The following is a 22549-nucleotide window of genomic DNA, read 5'->3' on the forward strand; positions in this document are numbered from 1 at the left end:
TTTTGGACTACAGTTTCCATCATCCCTGACCACTGGTCCTGCTAACTAGGGGTGATGGGGGTTGTAGTCCAAAAACAGCTAGAGACCCAAGTTTGGTTTGATTTAGAGCAAGGAAAGGGAATGCAGCTCAGCCTAGTGGTCTCAGCAACCCTTCCCAGTAGGTCTTGCCCCTTTGGAGCAGTTGTCGGGACTGAGGGTCCCTGCCTTAAGGCCTTCCTCTCCAGGATGTTTCCCAAGTAGTCTCAAACTGCACCTGCTCATTTCTGACCTCTGTTCAGTTCTTCTCTTCAATGGTGGAACATCTCCCTTGCATGAAGAAGGTTCAATCCCTGACATTTGCAGGTAAGGCTGTGAATGTCCTGAGTCTGAAACTTTGGAGAGGGGCTGCCAGTTAGTGCAAACAATACTGAACTACATGGACCAGGGGCCCGACTCAGTAAAAGGGAGCTCCCTGTGTTCCTATGCTAACTTCTGCCTTGTTAGAATATTACCAGATGGCTACCAGATAATTAAGACACTTGCTGGGCTCAAGCATTGATTGCCATATTCTACAGAAGGCATAGGCCAATGGTTCATAAATTAGGGAATGGCAATTATGCTAATGAAATCTGATTAATATGTCAACTGTACTTGCATGGGCTAGTAGCTATCATATTTCATTGCAGTCTAGTTTTTTAAATAAAAATAATCATGCTATTGTGGTGTACTGTACTATGCCGGGGTAGCCAATGTTGTGCCCTCCAGATGTTGTTGGACTACAGCTCCCATCAGCCCCATCCAGCATCACCAATAATCAAGAATGATGGGAGTTGTAGTCCAACAGTATCTGGCATGCATCACATTGGCTACCCTTATACTATGCAGTAAGAACAAAATGTGACATCTGCTTCATTTTCAGCTACAGACTGTGCACAGCTAGGTAGAGGTATCTGTCCAAAACCAAGGTAGAGTCTCTAGGTCATCTGGAGGCAAAGGAGATTTGTTGTTCATCTGCTTTTTTTTTTTTTTTACAGTATGCAAAGCAGTATGCAAAGTTTACCTAATAAAACAATAACAGCAAACTTAAGTATATCCAAAACTGAATCTTGATCCCAACAAAAACTTCTAAACAATAGTCTCTGTGTATCCTGAGTAGGACGTCTTGCAGGACTCACAGGTAGGGTGGTCTCTAAACCCATCAGCAGCTACCGCAGTACCAATTCTCTAGTGTTCCATCTACCATCTTGCGCCTGAATCTCCTGGCCTGAAAATGGCTGTTGAAGCAGTCAGGTATTAGTCCCTTACAGGGCAGGGCTTCTTCACTAGGTTGCTGCTACTGATGTCTCCCATGATCTCTTCCTCTGATGGTGGCAAATGCAGAACCCACTGTAGCAGCAAAGTCATTGCAAACCTACACCCAGTTCTCAAAGAGTCCAGCTCTCCTCCCTGTATACTGGACTTTGCTTATTGAAGGAAAGGGTGGGGAATATTTTTCAGCCAAAGGACAGAGCAGAGGTTGCGAATTTTACCTATGCTAGGGGCTGCCACCCCTGCTCACTCAACTTGCCAACCCCACCAACAACTTTGCCAACCTCCCTTCTCCCATACTTGGTCAACCCTCTCCTCACCCATGCCCTCTCTTGTTGACAACCACATGAACTGCTGTGTGGTGACAGCATTGTAATTTTATTATATAGTAAGATAAGACACAGTAGAGTAGGTATTACACACACTTGCACACCCTTCTCTGCTCTCCATCTAGGCTAGCTAGAAGAATGATTGGATTTCAAGGACACATTCTGGCCAGTGGTGGAGGAAGGGGGGTGCAGCCTGCCCTGGGTGTCATCACTGAGGGAGGGTTATAAAATTAGTTTTTCAATAAAAAATAAAAAATTGGGCTCACGAAACTTTTTAGGAGTGACGTGATGGCTTAGGCACCTGCAGGGAATGACTGGGAAGTAGAGTCCCAAAGGTCAGAGAGGTTCCCTGTCCCTGTATGCTACATGTTGAACAAACATCTACTTTAGCCATGAGACAAAAGCCATGAGACTTAAGTCAAGAGGCTCTTTTGAGGAAAAGGAACATTTCTTAGAGTCACCAGAGGACCAACTGAGAGGAGGCAGGTGATTACCAGAGAGAGGTTTTTTTTTTCAGTTCTAGATCTTTACCTTTGGAATAAAGGTAAAGGGACCCCTGACCATTAGGTCCAGTCGTGGCCGACTCTGGGGTTACGATGCTCATCTCGCTTAATTGGCCGGCATACAGCTTCTGGGTCATGTGGCCAGCATGACTAAGCCACTTCTGGCGAACCAGAGCAGCACACAGAAACACCGTTTACCTCCCCGCTGCAGCGGTACCTATTTATTTACTTGCACTTTGACGTGCTTTCGAACTGCTAGCTTGGCAGGAGCAGGGACCAAGCAACGGGAGCTCACCCCGTCGTGGGGATTCGAACCACCGACCTTCTGATCGGCAAGTCCTAGGCTCTGTGGTTTAACCCACAGCGCCACCCGCGTCCCTTTGGAATTGTTGTTGTTGTTGTTGTTTAGTCGTTTAGTCGTGTCCGACTCTTCGTGACCCCATGGACAGAGCTCGCCAGGCACTCCTGTCTTCCACTGCCTCCCGCAGTTTGGTCAAACTCATGCTGGTAGCTTGGAGAACACTGTCCAACCACCCTTTGGAAAAACCACCCCCAATCGACTCATCCGGCACCTCAGTTTTTTAGCATTATGCTACTAAGTTATCACCATTCCCACCGACCTCCCAAGCCTTTTAAGTGATTGCTCCACTCTTTTATCATTTTAGTGGTTCTTGGGTTTATGAACTGCTGTTTTATTGACTGTGGCAGCGGCTGTTTTCGTTATTGGCAAATGTTCTATTTTTATCGCCCAGAAATTGTTTACATTTTTATTGGTGAGTCGCTGCTGTTCCTGTTGTATGTCACCTTGAACCCTTCGGTAGAAAAAGGGACCCAGAGGGACTACTTAAAATAAATAAATAAGATGTGCTCTCCCCCCCCCCCCTTGCTCCATCCGAAACTTTGCTATTTCCTAACACTGGCATTTTCCTCAGGGTGTGCGTGTACATGCATATATGTGTGTGCGAGAGGAAAATTGCATTATACATGTCCATTCCTGGTGCATCATTCTATTACTAATAGAACACTGGGAAGACCTAGTGTGTATCAACTAGGGACAGAATGCAAAGATCTACGTGGAATGGAATGGAATCTGACTTCTCCCAGGGCATTAATTTCAGCAAGACTCCTGGCAAGGGTGGAATTGAGAGAGAAAGCCTTTTGGTCAAAGAACAGTGTATATTTTCAGAAAATCCATCATCTGTGCAGCTGTTCGGCAACTCAGCTGACACCAATCTATACTGGAAATGCAGGCGAGAGAAAGAGGACTGAGCTACTTTATCATCCCTGTTCTGGATCTAATGGGAAGACTTTGCCTTACATGTGGTAATAAACTCCCCAGCAGATGGCTTGGCTGGAAGTGATATTACTGCACGATCAAAAATGCAAATCAGCGTTCGGAAAAGGCTGGTGGGACTTCTCTCACGGAGAGTTTCAGACTGTCCTTTAAAAGAGGAGATTGGAAACATATTCGGCATGTTGTTAAAATAAAATCTGGGTTTTGTTCAGTGAGAAATTATTTAGGGACAGGGGAGCAGCATGGAAGGAATTAAACTGGGAGCTGAGTTCTAGTATTGTAAATAAGACAGTGTTTTGTTTATAAAAAATGATTTTGTATCCTGGAGGATCCCAGATAAAACAGAAAAGCAGGGCAAATGAAACCAATCGGCTCCCTCACATGGTGGCCACCCTACAAGATGGAAGACCCTCACTAATAGCAGCCATTTTGGGTGGCAGCTGCCATTTCCCCCACCCTTCCCAGAATGCCCTGGGGTGACTCTATGCCTGGGGCATTGTGGGCTGGGGAGAAGATGCACTGGGGAAAACTTTAGTAGCCTTCATGGAAGCAAAAAATAAAGTCTAAAACTAAAGACAGCCATTTCCACGCACAGATCCTAATGTTAAGGCTCCCTGAACAACTTCATTGCCTTCAGCTCTGGTTCCTGTTTTCCCCAAAGCCTCCTGAAATTCCCAAGCTTAAAGATTGGGAAATTCCCAAGCTTTTTAAATTTAAAAAAAGAAAGATATTTTGACTTGGTGCTAAACAAAAAGCAGGGCGCCTATATAATATAGTTCCCATCTCTGCTTTGTATCCAGGGTTGCACTTTTTTCCTAGCTATGCTCCTCTGTGTGTGTGTGTGTGTGTGTGTGTGTGTGTGTGTGTGTGTGTGTGTAAGAGAGAGAGGGGATCTATCTATCTATCTATCTACAGTGGTACCTCTGGTTAAATACTTAATTTGTTCCAGAGGTGCATTCTTAACCTGAAACTGTTCTTAACCTGAAACACCACTTTAGCTAATGGGGCCTCCTGCCGCTGCCGTGTGATTTCTGTTCTCATCCTGAAGCAAAGTTCTTAACCTGAGGTACTATTTCTAGGTTAGCGGAGTCTGTAACCTGAAGCGTATATAACCCGAGGTACCGCTGTATCTATCTATCTAATCTCTTGTATGGAATGGCAGAGATTGAGCAATCATTAAAGCAAATAAATGAACACACACACACAAATATATATCCAAGTACTTTCTTTCGTATACATGTGATCGGAAGACACCAACCACTCAAAGAACAATGACCCCACTCTGTAGCCCCACAGGGTAGATTTCAGCTAAGTGGAACCAAACAATGGCGGTGGGAGGCAGAGGATAGAAGAGGCATTTCACTTCCCGGAGACAAGATTCTCTGTTCAGAAACGCTTGAAAGAAGAATATCGCAGGCCGTGCTTTAATGCTATGCACGCAGAGAGCTGGCTCCTTTATCTAATTTTTCTTAATATGTGTGAAGCTCCTCGAGCTGTGGCGAGGCGCAACGCAGGGTGGGATATCAGCATCACAACACGCCATGCTTCGCGCGCACCAAAGGGAACGTCCCAGAGGCGCTTGCCATGCAGAGAATCAAAATAAACAATTATGGAATATTTTACATTTATATGGAGTTCTTATATACTGAAGGAGTCCAAAGCAGTTTGAAACCGGTATGCGGAATTGTACACGGGGCGCCCTTCTCCCTCCCCAAATGAGGCGAGTCTTATACACAATACAGCACAAATCAGATTTGTCTAGCAGGAAGCCGAGGGTAACGCCAGCGTTAATTAGAACTGCACAGATGCTGGTGCTGTAGCAGAAGCTGCGATTTTGGCTTGAGATGCCAAAAATGACACTGTCACTTTTTCTCAATTATGAAATTTGGGGGGCTTCTCCTCACACTTTCCTGTCTGAGGTTGCATAATTAGAAGCACTGCATTTAAAGCTTGGTTTCAAAGCTGAGCTGAAATCTCTTCTTCTTCTTTTAGATATTTTTGAATATTTTTTTTAACGCCACCAAAAAAATGATATATTTAAAAAATCAGAATGCTTAGACCCCACTTTATAACCCCGAGAGGCTCTTGAAGCGGCTTATGGAACAATTCTCACAATAAAAATGATATCGAAGAAATGCCACAATCATGACAGCGTTACTCAGGTGGGATTTCCTTCCTTCGGGCTGGGCCTTCCTCGGTGTTGTTTTCTGAGGTAAAGAAAGAAGATTGAGTGGCTAAATCTCATTCAGGCCATAACAGAAGCAAGTATCCTCTTGCAGGCATCTGCCAGTTGCCAAGTTACAGCTCCCATCCTCTGGGGCAAAGCATTGGGCCTGATCAGCCGTAGGTCGCTCAACCCATAATGGAAGCAAGTCTTCCCTTGCTGGCAGCTGGCGTTGGAATATGGAGCAGCATCTGCAATAGACAGGCTTTGTTGCCTCAAAACATTCCTCAGTCACAGCAGTCGGCGCCGGGACTCTGAAGTAAATGGCGCCGTAATAAATGATTAATGCGCAAAGCAAAAGCAATATTTATTCATTCATTTATATCCCGTACGCGTCTCAACATAGTGGGGAACAAGACTGTGACCAGGTGGTTCGTGTGACAACTGAATCCCTTTCCCAGGTATTTTACCTGTTAGTGGGCAACTTCTTAGGGCTCTTTACCTTTGAATTGGAGTGGATTGGCCTTTGAACAGAGGGGGGTCCCCTGTAAAATAAAGTACCTGTGCTGTCTGCCTAGTAACTTAGCATTCATGTGCATGAATCCACCCCCGTGAGATAATATTCATCCAACCCACATACACGCATACAGAAACACACAGTTATCTTCTCTGAGAATTAACTTCCAGAGACCCTGGGGAGAGAGCCGAGCTCCGAAGAATGACAACTCCAGCAATTAACAAAGTATTGACACAGCATCTCCAAAAGGCAGAAATTGGGGAAATGGTTTTCCAAGCGCACGGGCCAGGAAAGAGGGATTGCGCACTGGGAAAGAGGGACAGCGCATCTGCTTTCCCAAAATAATTAAGGCTCTGGGGTATGCCTGCTTTTAAAAAGAGAATGAAAATGCAATCGCAAGGACATTCACTAAGGCGAGTCTGCAAAAGAGGTTCCACGGATCCTGATGTGAAACATTTCTGGTCACCAGAGATTCCAGTTACATACCCTCCAACATTCATCAGATGAAAATAGAGACATTTCTCACTCTCCCCACAACTGACCCTCCTCAACCCCCTATTTTTGTCCCCCTCCCCCAGCAGAGCATTTCTTATCATAAGAATGGCAAGTGCCACCACCACTTTTGGTTTTAAACACAGTATAAGGAGTCTCTATGGGAGTATATTGTATTTAAATAATGGGGTATCAGAGTTTCTAGGGGGCTAACCAGGTTGGGATAGCTGGGATAGCAGGCTTGTGGGTTTTGAATGTCTGATGTAGGTTTTTCCATTTCGTTGTTCTGTATGGGACAATGACAATAAAGATTATCGTATCTTTATCGTATCATTTCCAGGAAGTGGTACAGTGGTACCTCGGGTTACATATGCTTCAGGTTACATACTCCACTAACCCAGAAATATTACCTTGGGTTAAGAACTTTGCTTCAGGATGAGAACAGAAATCGTGCTCCGGCGGCGCGGCAGCAGCGGGAGGCCCCATTAGCTAAAGTGGTGCTTCAGGTTAAGAACAGTTTCAGGTTAAGAATGGACCTCCGGAACGAATTAAGTACTTAACCCGAGGTACCACTGTACTTGGAACAACAGCACAAACATGGTTGCTCCCAACCCAAGGCCAAATGGATGTCTTTGAACACTGGTAGACCTCATAGAATCATAGAATTGTAGACTTGGAAAGGACTCCAAGGGTCATCAAGGCCAAACCCCTGCAGTGAAGAAATCTCAGCACACAGTACCCCATCCAATTTGAAACCATACCAGACCCTGCTTAGCTTTGCAAAGATGCTAGCAGTCTTACCGTTGTCCCACCACTCAACAATGGTGCCATCCGGAAGTTGTTGGACTACAACTCCCATCTGCAGAACAAGCACAGACAATGGTTTTGGATAGTGGCATTTGTAACCCAACCTTTGGAGAGGAGCACATTGGCTACTGTTATTAAGAGAATGGCTGAAGAGCTGAAGAACTGCATTTCCCTGGAACAAATTTCCAGAATAGCCTGTGTACGTACCCTACATATAAAGTACATTTTTAAAAAAATGGCTTCCCCTGCAAAGAATCCTGGGAACTGTAGTTTGCTCCTCATGCTGTGCTGTTAACAAACTACAGTTCCCAAAATTCTCCAGGGGAAGTTGTGCTTAAAATACATGGTGTGTATGCAGCCTTAGACATTAACTCACTGCAATTTCAGGCTTGGCACCAACCACCCCATTTGACAATAATAACAAAATATTGGTCTACTTTGCAGAGTTGATGCAAAGGTTATTGAGATAATGCATGTGAGCACTCCAGGGGGAAAGTGCTATATTAATAACAAGTTTCATCTTCATACTGTAGTTGTTGGTTATATTATGCTGTCACTCGTTTACTCGTACGTCGCCTCTTGCCACCGCCATTTTTTAAACTCCTAATTCCGCAGATGAAATCAAAGTAAATTGACAAGCAACTTTATGTTTTGGGGTTTAAAAAACACACAAAAACAACCAAATAAACAAACAAGGAATGCGGAGAATCATTCTTTATTTGCATGAATTTGTGTTTTCCTGGTGCAGAATTTAGAATAGAACTTGCACATCTTTCACGTTCTTTAATCATTCATCTCGAAGGCAGACAGGCAGGCAGATCAGGGCAAGAACCATTACATTTTATCCCTGAAATGTGATGCTTTGAGTACAGCTGCCTCTGGATAACAAGTCAACATTGCTGTATTGACTAAGAACCGGCCAGTTGCTGGTTCATTGCCTGCACAACCGTGCTGATGGTGTGATGATGCATAATTTCTGAGCTGAGTAGCACAGGAAAAATGTATTCTGCTGACTAGGAGAGGGATCTTGTTAAGTTGTGGGTGAACATATCAGACGACACAGCGATTCTTCAAACAGCTCCTGTTTATTCACAGGCCAGAACAGAACTGAATTGAAGGGTTCAGTCAGCCTGCTCATATAGAGCTCCAGTACAACGTAACTGTAACAATTTTCTAAAACTATCCAATCACTGAATGTCACTTTCGATCCCTTATTTGCATAACTATCTACAATATCCCCCTGCTGGCCCAGGGTGAGAACTTCAGTACATAACAGATCTGCTACATAGAAAAAGAGACAGAAGATTAAGCCTATTGAGATGTCATTGCTCCTCTGTGGGCAGCAGGATTCTAGCAACTGGTATTCAGAAGCATATTGCCCCCAACAGTGGACGCTGAACAGAGCCACTCAATCTAGAAGTTGTTAATAGCTTTATCTTCCATGAATCTGCCCAATCCTCTTTTAAAGCCATCTAAGTTTGTGGCCATCACTGCCTCCTGAGACAGTGAGTTCCACAGTTTAACTATGTGCTATGTGAAGAAGTACTTTATTTTATCAATTCTGAATCTTTCAACAGTTCATTGGATATCCACACATTCTAGTGTTATGAGAGAGGTTTAAAGACTCTCTCAAGGCAAATCTATTTTAAAAATGTAGTATAAACACCAACAACTGGGAAACACTGGCCTGCGAGCGCTCCAGTTGGAGAACAGCCTTTACCAAAGGTGTCATTGACTCTGAAGACACTCAAACTCAGGACGAAAGGGAGAAAGGCACTAAGAGGAAGGCACGCTTGGCAAATCCACACCGTGATCAACTCCCACCCAGAAACCTATGTCCCCCCACTGTGGAAGGATGTGTGGGTCCAGAAATGGCCTCCACAACCACTTACGGACTCACTGTTAAAACCTGTTTATGGAAGACAATCTTACTAGGGCCAGGGCCTTTTCAGTACTGGCTCTGACTTGGTGGAACGCTGTGTCACAAGAGACTAGGGCCCTGCGGGACTTGGCATCTTTCTGCAGGGCCTACAAGACAGAGCTGTTCCACCTGGCCTTTGGTTTGGACTCAGTCTAACCCTTATTTTTCCCTCCCCTTATGGTTTTGATCTATGAGCTACTTTTAAAATGAGGCTGCATTTTAACCTGTATTTTAAATTGGGTTTTTTCCCTATTATGTTTTTACTGTAATTTTACTGGTGTTAACCACCTCTGGCCGGGGAGGGCGGGGTATAAATAAAATTTATTATTATTATTATTATTATTATTATTATTATTTGGCTAAGAGTGATCGCCAAATAAGAAGAAGGAGAGAGAAAGATAAAACTTCTCCTTTTCCATTTTCTCCACACGTGAATAGTTCTATACACTTACCTTTTCTCTAGGGACGCGGGTGGTGCTGTGGGTTAAACCACAGAGCCTAGGACTTGCCAGTCAGAAGGTCAGAGGTTCAAATCCCCGCGATGGGGTGAGCTCCCATTGCTCGGTCCCTGCTCCTGCCAACCTAGCAGTTTGAAAGCACATCAAAGTGCAAGCAGATAAATAGGTACCACTCCGGCGGGAAGGTAAACGGCATTTCCATGCGCTGCTCTGGTTTGCCAGAAGCGGCTTAGTCATGCTGGCCACATGACCCGGAAGCTGTACACCGGCTCCCGCGGCCAATAAAGCGAGATGAGCGCCGCAACCCCAGAGTCAGCCACGAATGGACCTAATGGTCAGGGATCCCTTTACCTTTACCTTTTCTCTAAACTAAAAAGCTGCAAACTAAAATGTTGTAACTTTTTCTCTTAGGGGAGTTCCTCATCCCCCTTGATCATTTCGGTTGCCCTATCCTGAACCTTCTCGAATTTCACAATATCCTTCCACATAAGAGCATAACAAGAGCCTGTTGGGTCAGCCAATGGACCACTTCATTCCGCACTCCCAGTGGCTAACCAGATGCCTGTGGGATGCTCAGCAGGATCTGAGCACCAGAGCCTTCTTCTCTGTCCCCTCCTGTGGTTTCCAGCAACTGCTATTCACAAGCATTGCTACGTCTAATGAGGTGATTTTTGAGGCGATTGTAACCTGTGAAGTAGGAGATGTGGCCAGAAGAAGTAACAACAACCAGTATTTTTTTGTGCTTGAGACATTACTACAATCACCTCCATCGACATGGAACTGACTTCGGTGTCACTCAGCAGTTGGCTCGATAAGCAATGATATCTTGCAATTCCAGCCTTGGCATTCTCAGAGCCTCAGGTGCAAGTTTTGTGACACGTGCTATTGAAAAGTTTGGTGCTTCAAAGACCTCTGAAGGGCATCATTCAGGCGCCTTTTGAGGTTAAAGAAAATGATAGGCTAGAGAAGGAACGTGGGGGGGGGTGAGGGGAGCTCTTCTAGCTATTTGAAGCAATTGCAAAAAAATCCCCAAGAAAGGGTGACTGGTGCTTTTGTAGCTTTTCAGCCACAGGCTCTTGCTGTTGTTGGAAATAGCCAGAGTTCACAGTTTTTGAAACATCCCTCTTTTCCGCTTGATTTGATTCTAGTGAGAGATACATTTCAAGAGACAGAGACAGACAGAACTCAGCTAAACAGCTGCAAATAAAACGTTTTGTGTTGTAAAGTGCATTATAGAAATGTAACACTAGATGGCAATGGTGAGCTATGGCAAATTAGATACATTTTTCAAAACCTTTTTTAAAAAAGCGTTTTCACAACATTTTTATATGTGTCTAGATTCCACAAGAGAGAGAGAGAGAGAGCGCGTTAAGAAAGACATTAAGGTTGCCTACTGCAGCACTGAATACCTGCTCTACCCCACCAAATCAGCAACAGTGGTTAAAGCTCCATACTCTCCAAGTGTCCCAGTTTTCCAAGGATAGTCCTGGAATGACAAAAGCCATCCTTACCGTGTGCACACTACACGTTTAAAGCACACTGTGTACCTGAGGTGCCTGCCCCCTTAAGAGCCATCCACTGGCAGTTGGAGCTGTTGGAACATAGAGGGGAGGCGACCATTATCATTCTTCCTTTGATTCCCCTGCTATGCAAGCCTAGAAAAAAAAATTGAGGCCTTGTCTCTGCAACACAGGTTAGCAGTTATGGTCACATGTACACACGGGCACACTGAGGTCCAGCCCTACTATTGGGTAGAGTGCAGCAGCTGTCTGAGACTGGCATGAAGTTTTTCAGGACGCAGCTGTGAGGTGTTGGAGAACAGACCTGTGTGTCCCACACGGCCTGCTAATGTGACCCCAAAGCTAACCTCTGACTGGGAGTGGCCACCGAGACCACATAATACCAGTCTTGAAAGACCTACACAGGCTCCCAGTATGTTTTCGAGCACAATTCAAAGTGTTGGTGCTGACCTTTAAAGCCCTAAACGGCCTTGGTCCAGTATACCTGAAGGAGCATCTCCACCCCCATCGTTCTGCCCGGACACTGAGGTCCAGCTCCGAGGGCCTTCTGGCGGTCCCCTCACTGTGAGAAGTGAGGTTACAGGGAACCAGGCAGAGGGCCTTCTTGGTAGTGGCACCCGCCCTGTGGAACGCCCTCCCACCAGATGTCAAAGAGAAAAACAACTACCAGACTTTTAGAAGACATCTGAAGGCAGCCCTGTTTAGGGAAGCTTTCAATGTTTAACAGACAATTGTATTTTAATATTTTGTTGAAAGCCACCCAGAGTGGCTGGGGAAACCCAGCCAGATGGGCGGGGTATAAATAAATTATTATTATTATTATTATTATTATTATTATTATTATTATACAGTGGATGATGCTGTCTTGTCAGCAGTGTTGAACAAAGGGTCAACAGACATTTTGGCCATCTTTTGTAGGTGGACTAGGAAGTGGGACACGATTTTGTCCTTCACCAAAATGTCTTGGGGTAATCTTGGGATCTCCATTCTTAGAGGCAGGAAACATGAAAGTTTACTGTATCAGGTGGTCACATGGCGGGAGATGTTTTTATGAGAAAATGTATTGTGATATCATGAGAACACAATACCTTTGCAATGCTGGGGTCTGAAACACATATGTTCAAATCTGCAAGTACTATGTTTGCATGTTAGCAATTAAATTAAAAAGTGTCCTTAAAAAAAATTAATGTCAAAAAAAAAGTTAAAAGTAAACCTAACATCTGTGAGAAATTCCAGATCAGAAGCTCCTGGAAACTCTTGGACAGGAATAGGAAGCTGAATCCTAGACGATAGCCATAATTCTCCCTTTCCCTTTGGAAATAGGTTGATCACAGGTTGTAGCTGACAAAACAAATTCTATATTTAGTGGCAGTATGATTTTTGGGCACCCAAATTGGTTACCCGATTTGATGCAAAACTTGTCCAACATACTTCAATGCAGAAATAAGCAGCTGTCCCGTACAGGGATCAAACCTGCAACCTTGGCATTATCAGCACCACACTCTAAGAGGCAGGATGTGGAACTGAGAAAAAATTTCATAGCCTGGGATTTCAAGAACTTGGATTAGGACAGCCTTCCCTAATCGGGTTCCCTCTAGATGTTTTGGGCAACCCCATCATCCCTGACCATTTGTCATGCTGGCCAAGGCTAAAGCTAGATTGTAATCAAAAACATCGAGAGTGTGCCAAGTTAGGGAATTATTTATTTTATTTTTTATTGCATCTACCGTATTTTTCGCTCTATAAGACGCACCTGACCATAAGACGCGCCTAGTTTTTAGAGGAGGAAAACAAGGAAAAAAATATTCTGAATCTTTTATTTCTGTAGAGCCTCTTTACAAAAGCTTGATTTTGCAAGTGAACAGGAGAAGCATTTTAACAGGCATTAGTGCTTGGATTTCATTCTCTCACAGGAAGCCCCAGAAAAAAAAGATGGGATCATCTGGCCGTTTGGAGAGATAGAGGCACATGGTTTGGGCAGTGATGGAATCCAAGACTGACTGAAGAGGGAAAACAAGAATAATGTTCTCCTGTCTGTTTGTCAAGTTGCTCAGGGGGCTATACAAGGGCTATCACACAACAACCTCACAATAACCCAGTGAGGTTAAGGTGGCCCTCTCTGCGCAGAGCCTCTCTAGAGAAGCGGGAGGAGAAACGGAGCCCCTTCCGTTTTTCCTCCCGCTTCGCTGAAGAGGTGCTGCGCAGAGAGGGAGAGCTGCACAGCGCCATTCGCTCCATAAGACGCACACACATATCCCCTTACTTTTTAGGAGGAAAAAAGTGCATCTTATGGAGCGAAAAATACGGTATATACCACCTTTACTCCAAGGAACTTAAGGTGGTGTGCATGGTTCTTCTCGCTGAATTTCCCACAACAACCCTGTGAGGTAGGTTAAGCTGAAAGGCAGTGACTGGCCCAAGGTCATCCAGTGAACTTCATGGCTGAGTGAGAATTTGAACCCTGGTCTCCCAGGTCCTAGTCTGACACATTAGCCACTACACCACACAAGGCTGAGTTAGTGGGAAAGGCTGTTTGAGCTCTATAGTCTTTTTCTATTTCCAGATAGGTGAATGTGATGAAGCTGCCGAGTGATTCCTGAGCCTTTTTTAGAGGCTGAGATAATGGATTCCCTGAGGGATAGCGACGAAGAGGATGGCATAGAAAAACCTCTTCCGTCTCATGAAGCCTATTTATGTCAGGGTAAGTCTCATGATCTCCCAAGTGGTGGGAAATGGGATGGCTCACTCCTGGGTGGTGGGAACCAAGTCCTGCAGGGAATAGTTGGAAGAGTTGGGTGTGGAAAGAAGAGAGGAATGGCAAATCAAATCAAGACTACACCAAAATGGCAAAACTGACCAGAAAGCTCAGGGACCAAGAAGACAAAAAACTTCAAGAAAGAATGGGGGGAATTTACAATTTATTTAGGAGACAACTGTAAACAGATGAAAAACCAGAAGGATTTTAATCTCACTTGTAATGTAACAAATGCTATGGACAGTGTGGATAGATTTAAAATGTAGATTATGAAATAATACACAGTTGAAAATGTTGACAGTAGGACCCATGGATCAGATGGGGGGAAGTCTTGAGTGTGGAATTGATTTATTGGTTTGACGTGACCCCCGCTAATTGATTTGCGATCCTCAATTAGCTCTTTATGGCCGCCCGGCACGCCTCCGCTCTGAGCTCTCAGTCACGCCTCAGCAGAGTTGAACACAGCGGTGAAAACTGTCACGTAGCTTCACTTAGCTTCAGACAAACACACACAGAGTCCAGGTTTGTCCATTTCAGTTCTTTATTCCGACATTCCCCAGGGATCTCCTGGGCTCACCGCAGCCATGACAAACCTGCGTCTTTCTCCCTCAAAGACCAGAGGGGAACAGAACGTAACTCCTCCCAGCTCCTCCCAGCTTCGAAAGCTGACGTCAGAATGTTGAGGCATCATGGGAACAACTTAACCAGTTAAGTTCCAAACCCAACACCCCCTCTTGCCGAACCATTCTGACAAGACCTTTTTGAGTTCAACACCTTTCCCTTTGCCTTGTGCCCCTTCCCGGCATCTTTCCCAGGCACCTGTTGAACCCCTTCAACACTCCCAGAATCACACTGTGCGACACTTTTCCACGCACTTGTGACCTGATACCCTACTGACCCATTTGGGCCAGCAGTTGTGTCTTCTCCGTCAGATCCTTCCCCCTCTGACTTGACACCCTGTTTGTGAGCTTTCTCCATTACGCTAACCGGAGATGAAGCCTCACACCTGGACACTCCTTTCACAACCTTTGGAGATGCCCAAACCTGCCCTGAACCCTGATCCTGGACCTGGTCCCCATCACCGGGTTCTGAACCCTGATCTTGGACCTGGTCCCCATCACCGGGAGCAGCCTCTGGCTCCCCTTCCTCCTCAGAATCAGACAGACATTCTGAGAGAAAATCAGGACTATCCCTGAGCCTTGAACACCCATCCTGTTCACAGAACTCAGCCTGCTTACTGACCAGCAGCTTGGTTTGATCACCCTCTGGGTATGCAAACTTCCACCCATTGGTTGCAGGATCATATCCACAGAAGATCATTTCCTGAACCTTTGGACCACCTGCCTCAAAGAGCTCAAAGGGCTCTTTGGCTACCCTCCCAAACCCGGGAAAACCATGTACCTGTGCACCCTTGCATGCCCTGCACCCTAGGGACCTCCCACATTTCCGGAGTTCGCACCCTTTTGTGCACCTGTGCAACTTTTGCACATGACTGGGAACCTTAGCACACTGCGCCTGTGCTTTTCCAGCATTCCCACCACCCTCCAGAGGTGACTCCAGAACAAAGAGATTGTTCTGCCCCCTTTTCACGTTGGCCACTTGTTTCCCCCCTCTGAAAATGGAACAGGTGTCATTTTCAAAGCAAATTTTGTATCCCTGCTTCATTAGAGCTGATACAGATAACAAACAACAATTCAGTCCCGGCACAACGTAGACCTCTAGCTCCTCCTGTAAAGGAGAAAAAGACATGTTAGCCACAGCAGAAACCGACTTTCTCATTCCGTCTGCTAACATCACAGTTGTTCCTGTTGAAACAGCCCTGCAGTTCCGCATTTCGCCAGCAGGCTCGCTTAGCAGGTGCTGACCAATAGCAGTATTCAAAACTCAGCGCATCACCGTGTCCTGGCTGGAGTTGTTCTTCACAGTTGCCATAGAAGCAGTGATAAGAAAACAACCCTCCCCAGCGTCTGAGCCACGTCTTTCCCTTGCGTTCCCACGCTGGCCTCCTCTCCGAGACTGGTTCCCATGAGAACTCAGCTGGTTGACCTTGGGACCTTCTTCCTGCCCAGCTGTCTCCGCTCTCCATGGGCACACGTAGCAAGCGGCGCGTCAAATTGCACACATAGCAACGACGAACTCCAGTGGAAAAACACTGCCCTGGGCTCCTCCCAGCTGGCTTGGCCCTCCTTCTTCCGGAAAAGCACTCCTTGCCAGCTCCGCCCCCTCTGGCCTGGCTCCCACTGCGGCTTTCTGGGAACCTGCTTTGTTGACATTCCACTCCAGCACGCACAGTGGACAAGCCTTTACACTTGCCTTTGGAATCCTTCGCCCCCCCGACCTGCTCACTAGCACTCCTTGAGGCTAAAGCATCAGGAACAGGGGCACCAGCCATCTTTAGACTTTTCTCAATACTTCTCCAGGGCTCTGGCCTCCTGCTGAAGCTTCACAGCACATCCCAGGCAGCCCTTGCTGACTTTACGCCCTTGCCCAACTTCTTAGAGTGAGCTGTTTGAAACGCAATGTCCTCCAAGACCTGGCTGCCTGCCATTGTCTTCCGTTCTCCCAAGGGGCCCAAGCTTACTTACAATCAGTTTCAGCTTCTCCGGCTCTCCCTTCTCCGTGGAGAAACGATTTTCCAGCTGCTCTCTTAGCTCCGCAGCTACTCCTTTGCCTCCTAGCAACAGGCAAAAATCTCACCACCTCCTGCCGCAACTTCAAACGCATTCCGGCACTTCCGTTGCTCTGAACCGCAACTTCAAAGCGTTCCTGTGACAGTTTTTACGATCGGTGATTAAGGGTCCATAACCTGTGGAATTGATTTATTGGTTTGACGTGACCCCCGCTAATTGATTTGCGATCCTCAATTAGCTCTTTATGGCCGCCCGGCACGCCTCCGCTCTGAGCTCTCAGTCACGCCTCAGCAGAGTTGAACACAGCGGTGAAAACTGTCACGTAGCTTCACTTAGCTTCAGACAAACACACACAGAGTCCAGGTTTGTCCATTTCAGTTCTTTATTCCGACATTCCCCAGGGATCTCCTGGGCTCACCGCAGCCATGACAAACCTGCGTCTTTCTCCCTCAAAGACCAGAGGGGAACAGAACGTAACTCCTCCCAGCTCCTCCCAGCTTCGAAAGCTGACGTCAGAATGTTGAGGCATCATGGGAACAACTTAACCAGTTAAGTTCCAAACCCAACATTGAGATCCAAAGAAATTTCTCTATATGGATATGTATTTGGTTTTGTTATAAATTTATATTTGTAAAATCAAACTGCGGGAGGCAGTGGAAGACAGGAGTGCCTGGCGTGCTCTGGTCCATGGGGTCACGAAGAGTTGGACACGACTAAACAACTAAACAACAACAAAATTTGTAAAATCAAATAAAAACGATTTCACCACACACACACCCAAAAAAAATAATGGGTGGAGGGAAGTACTGGGCTGTGGGGGAGGGAAGTGAAGAGATTAATTGAAACTGTTAAAGATTGGTATAGGATTTAAGAGATTTAAATTTTCATAAAGATTCTATAAGGAAAGCAGAAAGCAGCAAGAAATATCAAGTAAGGATATCAGAGAGGAGATCAGTGTAAATGAAAACATGAGACTTATGGTTTTGTTACATATGATTTTATTTTGGAGTTATCTGTTTTTCTTGGAGTTGTTTGTTGTAAAGAATGTATATTATGTGAATAAAATAATAAAGGATTTAAATAAAAGGAAGAGTTGGGTGTGGTAAGCACGGAGAAGAGAAGGTTAGGAGGTGGACATGACAGTTGCCTTCAGATATCTGAAAAACTGTCTTTGCAAACGTTGGAGCAGACGTATTCTCTGTTGCTCCAGAGAACTTAGAACCAGTGGGTGGAAATTGCAGGGAAGCAAAGATTCCCAAGCTACAGTTTATGAGAAACAGCCTGATGCTCAGAATTAAACAGACTGCTTTAGGAGGTGGTGGACTCTCCACAAATAGTATCTACGCCGAGCTATATGGCTACTTGTCAGGGAAGCTGTTGCTGCATTCTACATTACAGAGCCTGTGCTGAGCTTCAGGGTTAGACCGGATGAGCTTCAGGGTTACTTCTGGTTCTATAATTCCATTTCCCCAAAATCTCGCTGTTGTGTGGAGAGAGAGTAACAACAGCTTCGTTTCCTTTCTTCTTTTTAAGGCTTGAAACAGCTATACCAGACCCAGCAGCTATGCGATGTCACCTTGGGCGTGGAAGGAAAGAGCTTTCCTTGCCACAGGTGAGTCTGTACCATTGCAGGCAGTGGTAACCCCTTGCAGACAAAACAAAACTTGTTTTGATCCTGGCCTATTTCCCACCATGACAGGGACAATGTTGTTTTATGTAGGAGGAACATTTCAGCAGGTGGATCTAAATGGCTTCTGGGTCCCATGTCGTCCTGTGGAAGTTCTAGGACTTGAGCCATACACTTACTCGGTCAAATGAAAGAGCACTGAGAGGTCTTAGAGCAGGGTTCCCCAAACTTGGGTCTCCAGCTGTTTTTGGACTACAACTCCCATCCTCCCTAGCTAGTAGGACCAGTGCTCAGGGATCATGGGAATTGTAGTCCAGAAATAGCTGGAGATCCAAGTTTGGGAAACCCTGTCTTGGAGAATTCAAACAACTCTCCCTTTTCCATGGCCAAAAAAGAAAAAGAACATTCGTCAGAGAATCTTCTTGTTCGCTTTCATGATTCATGACCTCCTCAGTAGTGGCTCCACATGTATAGAATGCTCTCCCCTGACAGGCCCACCTGGCAACTAATTTAATGTATTTCTGGTGCCAGACCAAAAAACCCCCAACCCTTTTCATGCTCCCAGGCTTTTTAAGTGTTTCTATTAAATTCTAAATTCTCTACTTTTGCTGTTTGCAATGCAGCTTACCCTCTGGTGTTTTAAAACTGCATTTTGAAGCTTGTTCTGGTTTTTGTGATTTTACTTGGCTTTACTCTTTTCTTGCACAATGCCTAGAAGGCAATAATATTGGGGGGGGGGGTCCCTGCCCAGTAAATATAGCTAATAAATTATGTGCACGTTTCTCCTTTCCATATGCAGGATGCTGTTGGCGTCAGTCAGTCCTTATTTCAGAGATATGTTCCTCCATTCTGAGTCACACAATGGGGAGATCCAGCTTGAGGACATCACTGCTTCCACACTCCATTGCCTGCTGGACTATCTCTACACGGAAGAGGTGTCTCTCACTGCAGAAACTGCCCAGGACCTCTTTACTGCAGCTAGCAAGCTCCAGATCCTTCCACTGAAAGAGACAGCTGGAAGGTAATGCAAGTGTTAAGTAATAATAATAAATTTTTATTTGTACCGTGCCCTCCCTGCCCGGAGCCAGGCTCAGGGTGGCTAACATCAGGAAACTAAGACAGGATACAAAGAAGTACAGGAGTTCCCTTCTCCCTTCTCACTGATTAGAATTAGCAAGCATTTTGTAGATCTGTAGTCCTTCTATTACAGCATTATGTTGCAAGCACAAACAGGCAAACTTCCGTAAGGATATCAGTTGCCTACTCTGACTCCTCCCCACTTCTGCAGCAAGTCCCTCTCCCTGCCCATGTCTCCTTTGTTCTCTGACACGCTCGGACCTCTGAGTTTGGGGGGAGGGAGGGGGTTCCCCCCCACTCCCAATTGATGTATCGCCCAGCTGCTCCCTCCCTTCTGGTTGCTTAGCTACTATCTCATAACTGGGTAGCTCCTCTCTCAACTGTGCAGCTTCTGTGTCTGCCTGTCTCTCTGCTTCTGGAAATGCTGGAAGCAGGGAGGGGGATATTCCCCCTCCTCTTCTGTTAGGAGCTGATCTCCCTGTGATTGCATTTCCCAATCTTCCGATCCGGACCAGCCCCTGACAGCAAGGAAGTCGCCCCATTCCATTTTAAAACTTTTGCACACATTGCAAGACTGCCACATTCCCAAGCATAGCAAACTGAACACCTAAGAACATACGGGTGTAAGAGGACACCTGGTGGATCAGGCCAAAGGCCCATCTAGTGCAGCATCCTGTTTGCACATTGGCCAACCAGGTGCCCGTGGGGCGGAGCACAACTTTGCACTCTGAACACCTGCCACAGCATTGTGCACTAACTGTAGCTTCTGCATCAAGTGCAAGAGAAGCAATTCACAGAGTGGATGGGTTAGTCATATGAAAAACCAATGAGAAGTCTTAGAGAATCCAAACAACCCAAACATTAGTCAGAGAATATTCTTATCATTCCCTTTAAAAACCTATACATAAATATTGAATAGATCAGGGGTTCCCAAACTGTGGTCCGCAGATGATCATGACCCGCTGTAAAAATACAGTTAAAAACCGCACAGTGTCTAGCACAGTGTATTACAATTGCTACAACAACCGTGGGGGGGGGGGGATATTAAGTGGCCTGCCAAGACAAGTGGTCCATGAGAAAACAAGTTTGGGAACCACCAATATGGATCGCAGGTCCTTTTTGGTGACGGCACCCCACAGTTAAGGAACTCTTTCCCAAATGGCTTTCCCCTTTATTGGCCCCATTTAGGCATGAAGTTTCTTTGGAATGTAATCATCCTTTTTGTTGACACTGCTACTCTGTGCATATCATTATGATGTTGATAGAAATATTTTTTATTGATATTGGTAGCCCGGGGGTAGCCAACATGGTCTGTCCAGATGTTTTAGACTACAATTCCCACCAGCCCCAGCCAAGATAGGAAGGATAATGGAAACTGTAGTCTACAGCATCAGGGAGGGGAGGCACCCCTCTGTTAACTGCTCAGTGTTTCTGTTGAGAGAAGGGGGGGGATATCAACATGGGGAGATACGTAATTCCCAGAGCAATATTTCATCCAAACATTTCAATGGGAGAAGGCATTGGTCTCTAAAACTGATGGCATTGCTTTTGTTTCCCTGCCAGGTTTCTCGAGATGAACATCTCCATGAACAACTGCCTCACCCTTTACAGCCTGGCTCATCAGCACAACCACCAGCCTTTACTTGATGCAGCCTCATGCTACATCAAGCAACACTTTGTGCCCCTCACTAAGCAGGAAGCCTTCCTGAACCTGGAACCCAAAGCTTTAATCAGCCTCATCTCCTCAGACAACCTGGAAGTGCCCTCTGAGCTGATCGTCTACCAGGCTGTGCGCAACTGGGTGGAGTTTGCGGCCTCCGTGCGCCTTCCGCTGTACAAGGAGCTCCTCGGACATGTCCGCTTTTCGCTGCTCACCCACGAAGAGCTCATCGACGTCCAGGCGGACACTGCAGAGTACTACAGGCACGTGCGTCTGAAGTGGAAGGAGCTGGATGGGGCAGGGAGGCTCCAAGCGAGTGGCGGGCTCAGGAAGGGCATGTACGACGACTGCCTTGCTTGCCTGAAGGTCGACGAGAGCAGGACCCAGGATGGAGATGACCCAGAATCCTACCTGTACTGTTTCGACCCAAACACAGAGAAGTGGGAGACGTTGCCACCGCTGAAGTACCTGAGCTACTCTGGATGTGCCTCCATGGGCTGCAAGCTTTACTTGTCTGGAGGTCAGAAGGCCGACTGCTCTTTTGTTGACACTCTGCATCAGTACGATTCCTTGACCAGCCAATGGACACAACTCCCATCCATGTTCACAGCCAGGGCCCTCCACCCCTTTCTGGCCTGTGACAAAAAGCTGTATGCTGTCGGAGGCTGCAGCGATACTGGCCCTCTCTCTTCCGCAGAGGTCTTCAGTGTTGAGCAGAATGCCTGGGCCCCAATCTCCAGCCTGCCCCTTGCCGTGATGTACCCAGCTTCAACTGTGCTCAGGAATAAGCTTTACCTTGTAGGGGGGAAAGCCTCCAGGAGCTACAAGGGGCTTCTGATCTACGACACAAATGCTGACTGGTGGAATGAGGTGCCCATGGACTTTGCCTGCTACGGTGCAGCGGCTGTCTCGGTCAGTAACGGGATATATGTTTTCGGCGGGTACACCGAGGAAAGGGGCAATTTCCTGGTCCAGAGTGCCATGGCCACTGAGGAGCTCCCCAACTGCACCAAAGGGAGCTTTTACCTCTTTGAGAATGGCAGGGTGAGCTGGGAAGTCACTGTCCCAGAGCTACCGATAGCCTTGGCTTTTTCTTGCGCGGTGGAATGGCAAGGTAAGATCTACCTGTTGGCGGGCAAGGACGAAACCCGCTCCTATAATACGATTTACAGCTGGGTTCCAGAGGACACAAGCTGGACCCGGTGCCCTGAGGAAATCCCCACGACGGCTTCCCAGGTGAGACTATCCAGCATCGCACCCCTGAAGATGCCCAAAAAACCAATCCAGCTCCTTCTGTTTGGCGCCGCACTGAGCCCAGCGGTATCCGGGGTGGATGATGTCAAGAAGCAGCAGCTGAGCTCCTCTTCCTCTCGAGAGGGCTGCAGCCTTAACTGCTGTTGGGGTGGAAGATGATCCCCCAAACGCTTCAAAGGCTCCATATGCTTCCCTGTGTTTTTAGGAATGGACTCCCATAATAAAGGTCTGTCTCTCATCTGAAAGTAGGACTT

The 22549-nt window shown here is 46.3% G+C and overlaps 1 protein-coding gene across 2 annotated transcripts; it reads left to right on the top strand.

Annotated features, from left to right (window-relative positions):
- Positions 1 to 11343: 11343 nt before the first annotated feature.
- On the top strand, positions 11344 to 22543 carry LOC308480789 (kelch repeat and BTB domain-containing protein 8-like). Of its 2 annotated transcripts, XM_081012647.1 has the most exons (5): positions 11344 to 11465; positions 13856 to 13993; positions 18211 to 18289; positions 19104 to 19325; positions 20945 to 22543. In XM_081012647.1, the coding sequence occupies exons 2-5, from the start codon at positions 13915 to 13917 to the stop codon at positions 22452 to 22454; spliced, it is 1890 nt and encodes a 629-aa protein (XP_080868773.1). In that variant the 5' UTR covers positions 11344 to 11465; positions 13856 to 13914; the 3' UTR covers positions 22455 to 22543. The 2 variants fall into 2 exon arrangements, with proteins under 2 accessions (XP_080868773.1, XP_080868774.1); XM_081012648.1 differs by lacking the exons at positions 11344 to 11465; positions 18211 to 18289 and having other exon boundaries at positions 13854 to 13993.
- The last annotated feature ends 6 nt before the right edge of the window (positions 22544 to 22549 follow it).

Source organism: Podarcis pityusensis (assembly GCF_964106645.2).
Source record: "Podarcis pityusensis genome assembly, chromosome: 7".
NCBI lineage: Eukaryota > Metazoa > Chordata > Lepidosauria > Squamata > Lacertidae > Podarcis > Podarcis pityusensis.

Excerpts from the sequence above, each read along its gene's own strand:
- LOC308480789 (XM_081012647.1), top strand. The coding sequence starts at position 13,915 with ATGGATTCCCTGAGGGATAGCGACGAAGAGGATGGCATAGAAAAACCT. Across the intron at positions 18,290-19,103 it reads AAGAGCTTTCCTTGCCACAG|GATGCTGTTGGCGTCAGTCA; the intron begins GTGAGTCTGTAC and ends TTCCATATGCAG. Across the intron at positions 19,326-20,944 it reads CTGAAAGAGACAGCTGGAAG|GTTTCTCGAGATGAACATCT; the intron begins GTAATGCAAGTG and ends TTTCCCTGCCAG.